Source organism: Gobio gobio, assembly GCF_949357685.1.
Source record: "Gobio gobio genome assembly, chromosome: 19".
Classification (NCBI taxonomy): Eukaryota; Metazoa; Chordata; class Actinopteri; order Cypriniformes; family Gobionidae; genus Gobio; species Gobio gobio.
Window position 1 is genome coordinate 47,917,489 of NC_137112.1, and position 12,603 is coordinate 47,930,091.

General features: G+C 38.5%; 1 protein-coding gene across 1 annotated transcript in view; it reads right to left on the reverse strand.

Annotated features, from left to right (window-relative positions):
• The window catches only part of mmel1 (membrane metallo-endopeptidase-like 1), a 61,528-nt gene that overhangs the window by 8,565 nt on the left and 40,360 nt on the right, over nucleotides 1-12,603 (reverse strand). The window contains exons 19-22 of the mRNA XM_079844313.1: nucleotides 3,244-3,363; nucleotides 2,907-3,040; nucleotides 496-561; nucleotides 172-267 (exon numbers count right to left, since the gene is read on the reverse strand). Coding sequence (XP_079700439.1) covers nucleotides 172-267; nucleotides 496-561; nucleotides 2,907-3,040; nucleotides 3,244-3,363 — 416 coding nt within the window. The remainder of the gene's footprint in view (nucleotides 1-171; nucleotides 268-495; nucleotides 562-2,906; nucleotides 3,041-3,243; nucleotides 3,364-12,603) is intronic.

The window sequence follows — 12,603 nt, forward strand, 5'->3', positions numbered from 1 at the left end:
GTAAATTATCAGCAAAAGTTTATCTAAAAGTGAACTAATCCTTTAAGCAGCACCTGTATCTTTTACGTAATGTCAGTTTAATTTGATGCAGTCGCCTTGCATGACTTTGCATGGGCATCCAGGTGAACACATGCAGGCGTCTTAAAGTGTATGTGATTCATGGTTACATACCTGGGCAAAGTTCAGAAAGAAGAGTTGTTTGTGATCCATATCCAGTCCGGGAAGATGGGGCTCCTCGCCCTCCCTCTCCACCCACTTTATATACGCCTAATATCACACACACACAAAACAAATTCACATAAACAGATTTTTACACGTTCTGAAGAAATTGTGAATCGAGCTCCCCATGATGCAATGTTTACGTGTATTCATTTAGAAGATGCTTTTATCCAAAGCCACTTACAAATGAGGAATACAACTATGTGGTTGCTAAGGTGTTGAGTAGTTTTTATCAGGTTATTAATTGGTTGTTAAAAGGGAATGAATTATACAAACCTTGTAAGCTTGGCGAACACCACCATTATCAGCAATATTCTCTCCTAATGTTGTGATGCCACTGACCTACGACAACACGAATGTAGCATTGGTTAGTGTTATTTAAGAATTACATGTGCTATTATAGTATTTATTCATATTTTCAATTAGTTTTAACTTTTATTTTTCAGTGTTCATTTTAATTTTAGTACTTTTTATGTATTTTTATTTAATTTATTTTATTACTTCAACTTATTTTATTTCAATAGTAATTTGGAAACATTAGTATTTTTTTAAGTTTAAGTATTTCATCCAGTATTTTTTTTATGTCCACTTTATTTTGATTATTTGATTGTTTTGATGTTATTCCTAAATGACAACGATTCGGTTGTGTCTATTAAACCTTTGACAAGTACGATCAGACAAGTACAATCTTTTCAAACACACAATATCGATTGTATTATTTACATATTTACACCAATAGGTGGTGACAAATGATCGTTCATTCAAGAGATTTGTTCAAAAACGCTGATTCATCCAGTAATGAAACAAGTGAAAACTTTATGAGTGAGTCATTGAATCATTCACTGAAGAGATTTGTTCAAAAACACTGATTTATCCAGTAATGAAACAAGTGAAAACTTTATGAGTGAGTCATTGAATCATTCACTGAAGAGATTTGTTCAAAAACACTGATTTATCCAGTAATGAAACAAGTGAAAACTTTATGAGTGAGTCATTGAATCATTCACTGAAGAGATTTGTTCAAAAACACTGATTCATCCAGTAATGAAACAAGTGAAAACTTTGAGTGAGTCATTGAATCATTCACTGAAGAGATTTGTTCAAAAACACTGATTCATCCAGTAATGAAACAAGTGAAAACTTTATGAGTGAGTCATTGAATCATTCACTGAAGAGATTTGTTAAAAAACACTGATTTATCCAGTAATGAAACAAGTGAAAACTTTATGAGTGAGTTATTGAATCATTCATACAAGAGACTCGTTCAAAAACACTGATTCATCCAGTAATGAAACAAGTGAAGTCTTTATGAGTGAGTCATTGAATCATTCATTCAAGAGATTTGTTCAAAAACGCTGATTCATCCAGTAATGAAACAAGTGAAGTCTTTATGAGTGAGTCATTGAATCATTCACTGAAGAGATTTGTTCAAAAACACTGATTTATCCAGTAATGAAACAAGTGAAAACTTTATGAGTGAGTTATTGAATCATTCATACAAGAGACTCGTTCAAAAACACTGATTCATCCAGTAATGAAACAAGTGAAGTCTTTATGAGTGAGTCATTGAATCATTCATTCAAGAGATTTGTTCAAAAACGCTGATTTATCCAGTAATGAAACAAGTGAAAACTTTATGAGTGAGTCATTGAATCATTCACTGAAGAGATTTGTTCAAAAACACTGATTTATCCAGTAATGAAACAAGTGAAAACTTTATGAGTGAGTCATTGAATCATTCACTGAAGAGATTTGTTCAAAAATACTGATTCATCCAGTAATGAAACAAGTGAAGTCTTTATGAGTGAGTCATTGAATCATTCACTGAAGAGATTTGTTCAAAAACACTGATTTATCCAGTAATGAAACAAGTGAAAACTTTATGAGTGAGTTATTGAATCATTCATACAAGAGACTCGTTCAAAAACACTGATTCATCCAGTAATGAAACAAGTGAAGTCTTTATGAGTGAGTCATTGAATCATTCATTCAAGAGATTTGTTCAAAAACGCTGATTTATCCAGTAATGAAACAAGTGAAAACTTTATGAGTGAGTCATTGAATCATTCACTGAAGAGATTTGTTCAAAAACACTGATTTATCCAGTAATGAAACAAGTGAAAACTTTATGAGTGAGTCATTGAATCATTCACTGAAGAGATTTGTTCAAAAACACTGATTTATCCAGTAATGAAACAAGTGAAAACTTTATGAGTGAGTTATTGAATCATTCATACAAGAGACTCGTTCAAAAACACTGATTCATCCAGTAATGAAACAAGTGAAGTCTTTATGAGTGAGTCATTGAATCATTCATTCAAGAGATTTGTTCAAAAACGCTGATTCATCCAGTAATGAAACAAGTGAAGTCTTTATGAGTGAGTCATTGAATCGTTAATTCAAGAGATTTGTTCAAAAACGCTGATTCATCCAGTAATGAAGTCTTAAAAGACACAAAATGTCCATAAGGTAGACTTGTTTTCAGAGAACGCACTGAGTACAGTATCTTATGTATCTTACTGTAAATCAAATCTTGCAAATGAATGTCACCAAAAGTTAAATTTTCTCTGCATTTCATTTCATTGCTGCTTAGATGGGACTCACATAGTATTGTAACAAACACAAGTTTTGTTAGTTTTCACGTTCATATGCAGATTTTCTCCATACTGTACCGAGGTTCAACTTACGTTCTGGCCTCCTGCGAGTTTCCAGCTGAATTTGCCGTATTGCTCCACCATGCATTTAGACTGATCCTCAAACTGCTCGGCGGAGTAGTTGCTCCACCAGTTGTTCATGTTCCCGTCCTTGTCGAAATTCCGGCCTATGAAAATAAATATTGAATTTAACACAGCCATATTTTAAACAGACAAGCGCTGTGGTTGCTCTTCCACATGTCCAATGGAGAACAGTGTATCTGTGATATTTAAAAGCCGTACATTAGCACAGAGTTTGACAATCCACATAGTTCATTCATCCACAGCTAACTGATAATTAGTACAATCCATCAGATGAGAGCCATATTACCGTGATCGTCAAATCCATGAGTGATTTCATGTCCTATAACCATCCCAATTCCACCGAAGTTTAGAGCTTGCAGCTGTTTTTCACTGAAGAACGGAGGCTGGAGGATGCCAGCAGGAAACACTGAAGGAAAGAAAGATGAATAAGAGATAGAATTCGGCATAATGCATGGATAATTGACCAGGAAATGCGTTTTTGAGATACTAATTGAGCCACATGAGAAAACAACTCATTTTAATAGAAGTAGAGTGTTAACTTTGGACACTTTTATGTCCCAGAGGTTCATTGTTTTTCATTAAAACTAATAGATTTCAGCTTTTTTTCTAATTAAAACACTAGTTCAAAATTAGTAGATTTTTTTTTAAAAATAAAACTATATGTACATTTCATGTTCTAAAGTATGATAATTTAGCATGGTATATTTATATTATTTTTATATTTAAAATATGAGGTCTTAAGAAGCAAAATGTCTTATTTTCAGAGAATGCATTGAATATAGTATCTTATTTAATGTAAAATGTATCTTCTAAAGTATGATTTATATTAACATATTTATATTTAGCATAAAGAAGTTTCAATATTTATTGTGTACAAACTATTTATATTGGATGCCACAGTGCTTAGTTGTTACATCAATCAACAATTTTCCCTATAATAATATATATATATATATATTAGTGCTGTGCAAATTATCGCATTAACGCAGGCGATTAATTTTTTCAGTTTAACGCATTAAAAAGAATTAATGCAGCGTCCGTTTTTATATCCATTTTCCCCCAGCATTACATTATATGATCACGCTCTTATTCATGTAAATGCTTTTAACCCTCTGGGGTTCTTCATTTATGGAGGGCGGGATTAAGATAAAAAAGATTTGAGTAAAATCAATTAAATATATTTTTGTTCAATAATATTTTTTCTTTTTTGATGTTTTGAGATAATTTTATGATTTATAATTAATATTTATGCAATAATTATGTCCCATTTTTTCCCATTGAATATAATAAAAAAATTATATATATTATTTAATTTTAGAGTCAAGCCTAGGTCTCATGAAAGCAATTTTTTTAATGATATCGGTGCCATCCGGTGGACACATTGAGCATCTTTATCACGCAATAGCACATTTTTACCACTATAGTGGATCTTGCGTTTTATATAAAATAAAATAAAATCGTTGCTTCATCGGAATGGTCCGAAACTTGGTGACTTTATTGGTACTTGGTAAATGAACACCCAAAAAATTGGGGACAGGATTTGAAAAGTCTAAGTGGTCGTAAAAAAAAAATAGTCACACTCAGGACCTTCGGGTCAAAAATGACCCCCATAGGAAATGAATGGGAAATTGGTTTTTTTGTGCATACAATCTACAAATCAGCCAGGATGCAGAAAAAAAGGACTCAACAGTGAAGGGGTGAATCTCTAAAACATCAAGAGTGCAAAACAGACAAAAAAACTCACATACACACACACTTATTAACGCGTGCCATTCCAAAAGCTAATTGTGTTTTTATGTGTGTGTGTGAGTTTTTTTGTCTGTTTTGCACTCTTGATGTTTTAGAGATTCACCCCTTCACTGTTGAGTCCTTTTTTTCTGCATCCTGGCTGATTTGCAGATTGTATGCCCAAAAAACTCTGTATTTTCATATTTTGCCAATTTCCCATTCATTTCCCATGGGGGTCATTTTTGACCCGAAGGTCCTGAGTGTGACTATTTTTTTTACGACCATTTAGACTTTTCAAATCCTGTCCCCAATTTTTTGGCTGTTCATACACCAAGTACCAATAAAGTCACCAAGTTTCGGACCATTCCGATGAAGCTACGATTTTTAACATTTAAAAAAAAAAAATTGGGTCAGAAATGACCGAAGAACCCCAGAGGGTGAAACCATTTAATGTGTCCGAATTCAAAGTAGGCAAAAAGTCTACTACTTCTGGCGAGATTCTGAAGTGCGCATACGATGGACACTTACTATTCCATGAGGCCACGGGAGAGGATTTATGAATGGAGGGCATGGGACGCAACTGACGCTGGTAGGTCACATGATCATGACAACATGGCGGATGTAGTACGTCCGGATTACATTCATACTACATTCATTCATACTATATAGAACGTACCTTTTTTAACGGTTGCGAAGTTCGTTCACATTCAAATGAAGTACCTACTCACATAGTACACGATTTCGAACGCAGCCCCTTTGGGAGCTAACGTTAGCTGACACACACACACACACACGACGCACAGAAAGATTTGCGTCAGTCTCGTGCACACATCGAGTTCTCTTTCGCTCTTGAACAAACAATAACAACAACACAGAGAAAGTTGCCAAAACGCCATTCAGTATTCTCATGATAGGAGTCTTAAATGAGTTAAATAACGTCTTAAATGAACATGAGAAAATAAGATGCGTGTGACAGCGCGTCAAGGGTCATGTTCGCAGCGGCCGATCTTAAAACAGTCCTTCCAGAAAAATGCGGCTTTTTTTTTGTGATTGTTGCGGGCAAAAATCCTTGATTATGCGGCACGTTTTCTTAAAAAATGCGATGGAAAATGCAGGATATTTATGCAATTTTATACGATAAAATTGTGGGAACTTGCAAAAACTGCGGTTTGATGAAAAAGAGAAAAAAAGCACTACATCACAGAAAGTGCTGGAATATTTAAGTTCTCATCTTGTTTTATTGAAGATCTTAATAAACACATGGCTCAAATTTACAAAACATTGAGTCAAACAAGTTCTGTAGCTTTACAAAAGGAATAAGCTACAACTTCTGAAAACATTTATAAATAACTTCCTGTTTTACAGAGGTAGCTTTACAAAACCGACATTTGAGTGCTTCCAATGCACAAAGTGCAATCTCTTGAAGGGTTAGTTCACCCAAAAATGTAAATTCTGTCATTAATGACTGACCCTCATGTGGTTGGACACCCGTCAGACCTCCGTTCATCTTCAGACACAAATGAAGATATTTTAGTGTAAATCTGATGCTCTGAAAGGCCTCCATTGGCTCAACTTTACACTCTCAAGACCCTTAAAAGACACTAAAGACTAAAGTTACAAAGTCCATCTCACTACAGTGGTTCTAAAATAACTTTATGAAGCGGCGAGAATAGTTTTTGTGCGCAAAAAAAACCTAAATAACGACTTATATAGCGATGACCGATTTCAAAACACGGCATCATGAAGCTTCGAAGCGTTATGAATCAGTGAGTCGATTCATGATTCAGATCGTGTGTCAAACTGCTGAAATACGTGACTTTGGCGATCCAAACCGCTGAATCGACTCACTGATTCATAACGCTCCAAACCGCTGAATCGACTCACTTATTCATAACGCTCCAAACCGCTGAATTGACTCACTGATTCATAGCACTCCAAACCGCTGAATCAACTCACTGATTCATAACGGTCCAAACCGCTGAATCGACTCACTGATTCATAACGCTCCAAACCGCTGAATCGACTCACTGATTCATAGCGCTCCAAACCGCTGAATCGACTCACTGATTCATAACGGTCCAAACCGCTGAATCGACTCACTGATTCATAACGCTCCAAACCGCTGAATCGACTCACTGATTCATAACGCTCCAAACCGCTGAATCGACTCACTGATTCATAACGGTCCAAACCGCTGAATCGATCTCTAACAGGGAAGTAAATTAACATTTATTATAATGGGTTTATGTAAAGATTGTTTTAAGTTCACTTAAATTAAAAGTTGTTTTTTTAAAGCCTAATAAATGTTGAAATTGGTAGCTTTCATTTATACTGTAATGTAATGTAATTAAAGCTGCACTATGTGACTTTTCTGTCCACTAGAGGTCGCCTGTTCAAGACAAAGGCGTAGTTTGATGACGGCACGTTTGAGCGCAGAATCTTGGGACATGTGGTCTTCAGCTCACAGCCGGTGGGAAAGAGTCGGGACAGGACTCGGGCAGAAATCATGTTGATGGATGTGATTATTAACGTTACTGTAGTGAAGCAGAAGCAGGACGAGTGTTGTGGAGCTGAGGAACCGCTGGAGCCATTGGTAATAAGATGAACGCAACACACACCTCGCGAGCAGCGGGATGTATAGCATATAACGTATAGCGGGAAAATAGCAATTTCTCACGATTTACAAATATTTGGAAACATTTGGGATATTGTAAGTACTCAACTGAACAAAATATATAACACTGGCCTAGTGGTTTTTTGATATTTTACATAGTGCACCTTTAACGTTTCATAGAGACATTAGTATCAGTGATACTGGCCTTCATTCATAAAAACATGCCATTACAACACATATTTAAAATATGCGGTCTTTAAATTGTTTCTTCATTTATTTGGAGAGTAACTGAAATTATTACAATATCAAAATATTAGGGCTGTCAAAAGATTAATCGTGATTAATCGCATCCAAAATAAAAGTTTGTGTTTACATAATATATGTGTGTGTACTCTGTTAATTATTATTTATATATAAATACACACACATTCATGTATATATTTAAGAAATATTTGCATGTATATACATTTATATAATCTATAATATATATAAATATAAATGTTTTATATATAAAAATATTTTTTTCTTAAATATATACATGCTTGTGTGTGTATTTATATATAAATAATAATTAACAGAGTACACACACATATATTATGTAAACACAAACTTTTATTTTGGATGCGATTAATCGCGATTAATCTTTTGACAGCCCTACAAAATATTAAAAACTCCAAAAAATATTAAAAGCTTGAGATTAATCGCGATTAATTACAGAAAAAAATCTGATTAATATATATTAAATGTTAGTGTTTATATTTACCCATGAGAAAACAATGTCTGTGAAATATGAGATGTAATGTTTGAAGAAAATCAAGGTACATATCACTAATTATGTTTATTGTTGTCACGCTGTGGCTGTAGGGATGCACATGACACAAAAACTAACTCGGGAACACAGACAAACTCAGGTAGACGGAAACAGAACCAAAACATTCACTTCCAATCAAGATGTGCAAATGTTCAGTCAAATTATGCAAAGCATGTTGTACTCTCATATAATTGGGTGCATTTAGGATGCATTCTAGCTATGAAATTAGCCTTAACAACAAGACACAGGAGTCTATTTTCCACGAATGTTTAACATGTAATTTCCATCACAGCATGCACAGGGATTTGACATTTGTTGGTTCAGAAGAAATGTCAGTAGTTGGAGGACATTCATTTATTCCTCACCCTCATGCCGTTCCACACCCATAAGACCGTTCATCTTCAGAACACAAATGAAGATATTTGTGTTGAAATCTGAAGGCTCAGTGAGGTCTGCATAGACAGCAATTTACACTCTCAAGATCCATTAATGTACTAAAAACTTATTTAAATCAGTCCATGTGAGTACAGTGGTTCAATATTAATATTATAAAACAACGAGAATATTTTTGGTGGCCCAAAAAACTAAATTACGACTTATATAGTGATGGCCGATTTCAAAACACTGCTTCATGAAGCTTCGGAGTGTATCGAATCAGCGAGTCGATTCAGTGGTTCGGAGGGTATCGAATCAGCGAGTTGATTCAGTGGTTCAGAGCGTATCAGCGAGTCGATTCAGTGGTTCAGAGTGTATCGAATCAGCGAGTCGATTCAGTGGTTCAGAGCGTATCGAATCAGCGAGTCGATTCAGTGGATCAGAGGGTATCGAATCAGCGAGTCGATTCAGTGGTTCGGAGCACATCCAATCAGCGAATTGATTCAGTGTTTCAGAGTGTATCAAATCAGCGAGTCGATTCAGTGGTTCGGAGAGTATTCGAATCAGTGAGTCGATTCAGTGGTTCGGAGGGTATCGAATCAGCGAGTTGATTCAGTGGTTCAGAGCGTATCAGCGAGTCGATTCAGTGGTTCAGAGTGTATCGAATCAGCGAGTCGATTCAGTGGTTCAGAGCGTATCGAATCAGCGAGTCGATTCAGTGGTTCAGAGGGTATCGAATCAGCGAGTCGATTCAGTGGTTCGGAGCCCATCCAATCAGCGAATTGATTCAGTTGTTCAGAGTGTATCAAATCAGCGAGTCGATTCAGTGGTTCGGAGCGTATTGAATCAGCAAGTCGATTCAGTGGTTCGGAGTGTATCGAATCAGCGAGTCGATTCAGTGGTTTGGAGCGTATCGAATCAGCGAGTCGATTCATTGGTTCGGAGCGTATCGAATCAGCGAGTCGATTCAGTGGTTCAGCGGGTATCGAGTCAGCGAGTCGATTCCTTGGTTCGGAGGGTATTGAATCAGCGAGTCGATTAATTGGTTCGGAGCGTATCGTATCAGCGAGTCGATTCAGTGGTTCGGAGCATATCAAATCAGCGAGTCGATTCATTGGTTCGGAGTGTATCGAGTCAGCGAGTCAATTCAGTGGTTCGGAGCGTATCGAATCAGCGAGTCGATTCAGTGGTTCAGAGAGTATCGAATCCGCGAGTCGATTCCTTAGTTCGGAGGGTATCGAGTCAGCGAGTCGATTCATTGGTTCGGAGCGTATCGAATCAGCGTGTCGATTCAGTGGTTCAGAGCATATCAAATCAGCGAGTCGATTCAGTGGTTCAGAGCGTATCGAATCAGCGAGTCAATTCAGTGGTTCAGAGTGTATCAAATCAGCGAGTCGATTCAGTGGTTCGGAGCGTATCAAATCAGCTAGTCGATTCAGTGGTTCAGAGCGTATCGAATCAGCGAGTCGATTCAGTGGTTCGGAGCATATCGAATTAGCGAGTCTATTCAGTGGTTCGGAGCGTATCGTATCAGCGAGTCAATTCAGTGGTTCGGAGTTTATCGAGTTAGCGAGTCGATTCAGCGGTTCGGAACGTATCGAATCAGCGAGTCAATTCAGTGGTTCGGAGCATATTGAATCAGCGAGTCGATTCAGTGGTTCAGAGCGTATCGAATCAGTGAGTCGTTTCAGCGGTTCGGAGCGTATCGAATCAGCGAGTCGATTGAGCGGTTCGGAGCGTATCAAGTCAGCGAGTTGATTCATCGGTTCGGAGCGGATCGAATCAGCGAGTCAATTCAGTGGTCCGGAGCGTATCGAATCAGCGAGTCAATTCAGTGGTTCTGAGGGTATGGAGTCAGCGAGTCGATTCAGCTGTTCGGAGCGTATCGAATAAGCGAGTCAATCCAGTGGTTCGGAGCGTACCGAATCAGCGAGTCAATTCAGTGGTTCGGAGCGTATAGAATCAGCGAGTCAATTCAGTGTTTCGGAGCGTATCGAATCAGCGAGTCAATTCAGTGGTTCGGAGCATATTGAATCATCGAGTCAATTCAGTGGTTCGGAGCATATCGAATCAGCGAGTCAATTCAATGGTTCTGAGTATATTGAGTCAGTGAGTCGATTCAGCGGTTTGGAACGAATCGAATCAGCGAGTCGATTCAGTGGTTCAGAGCGTATCGAATCAGCGAGTCGATTCAGTGCTTCAGAACGTATCGAATCAATATGACTCGATATGTTCTGAACCACTGAATCGACTCGCTGACTAGATATCCTCCGAACCGCTGAATCAACTCGCTGATTCGATACCCTCCGAACCACTGAATCGACTCGCTGATTCCATACACTCCGAACCACTGAATCGACTCGCTGATTCAATACACTCCGAACCGCTGAATCGACTCGCTGATTCCATACCCTCTGAACCATTGAATCGACTCGCTGATTCAATACCCTCCGAACCACTGAATCGACTCGCTGATTCCATACACTCCGAACCACTGAATCGACTCGCTGATTCAATACCCTCCGAACCACTGAATCGACTCACTGATTTGATACACTCCGAACCGCTGAATCGACTCGCTGATTCGATACCCTCCGAACCGCTGAATCGACTCGCTGATTCGATACCCTCCGAACCACTGAATCGACTCGCTGATTCGATACACTCTAAACCACAGAATCGACTCGATACCCTCCGAACCACTGAATCGACTCGCTGATTCCATACCCTCCGAACCACTGAATCGACTCGCTGATTCCATACCCCCCGAACCACTGAATCGACTCGCTGATTCGATACCCTCCGAACCACTGAATCGACTCGCTGATTCCATACACTCCGAACCACTGAATCGACTCGCTGATTCGATACGCTCCGAACCACTGAATCGACTCGCTGATTCGATACGCTCTGAACCACTGAATCGACTCGCTGATTCAATACCCTCCGAACCGCTGAATCGACTCGCTGATTCGATACCCTCCGAACCACTGAATCGACTCGCTGATTCGATACACTCTGAACCACTGAATCGACTCGATACACTCCGAACCACTGAATCGACTCGCTGATTCGATACCCTCCGAACCAGTGAATCGACTCGCTGATTCGATACCCTCCGAACCACTGAATCGACTCGCTGATTCGATACACTCCGAACCGCTGAATCGACTCGCTGATTCGATACCCTCCGAACCGTTGAATCGACTCGCTGATTCGATACACTCCGAACCGCTGAAATCGACTCGCTGATTCGATACCCTCCGAACCACTGAATCGACTCGTTGATTCGATACCCTCAGAAGCTTCATGAAGCAGTGTTTTGAAATCGGCCATCACTATATAAGTTGTTATTTCTTGGTTTTTTGCCGCACTAATAATACTCTCGTCGCTTTATAATATTAATATTGAACCACTGTACTCACATGAACTGATTTAAATATATTTTTAGTACATTAATGGATCTTGAGAGTGTAAATTGCTGTCTATGCAGACCTCACTGAGCCTTCAGATTTCAACACAAATATCTTCATTTGTGTTCTGAAGATGAAGGGGGTGAGGAATAAATGACATTATTTTTATTTTTGGGTGAACTAACCCTTTAAGAGACTCTAAAAGTGCTCATAGTTGAAAGAATGTGATGTGAATGGCACACACTGCATGGCAGAAACAATATGAGAAGGACAGAAAGACTGTGCCGTCCTCCAGCTATGGAATAAAGGGCTGGAAATGCCACAGCTACAGCTGGCGCTCTTCTCTCTAAAATAGCAATTCAGCTTGAAGTGTTTTCCAGATTGTCCAGGAACATTAAAATGTGCAATCTAAGAGTAATTATGTGGAAATTTCTCCCGCTGAAAATCTGCATAATCACTTGGCTTTTGTAATCTGGGTATTAACGCAGTCTGAATAGCCAGCGCTTGGCGTCCGCAGCCCATCTCTGGAAGCACAAGCTTTGTGGGCACTGGAGCCTGAAACTAGCTCTGTTTAATCTACAACAGAGAAGCACTACAGGCATTGGGGCCATTATGAGGATGGGCTGAGGAAGCATTTATATGGAGAGCCCTCAGCAGTTTAGGGGAAGTCTGACCAAGACACACACTTCACAAAACACACGCGTT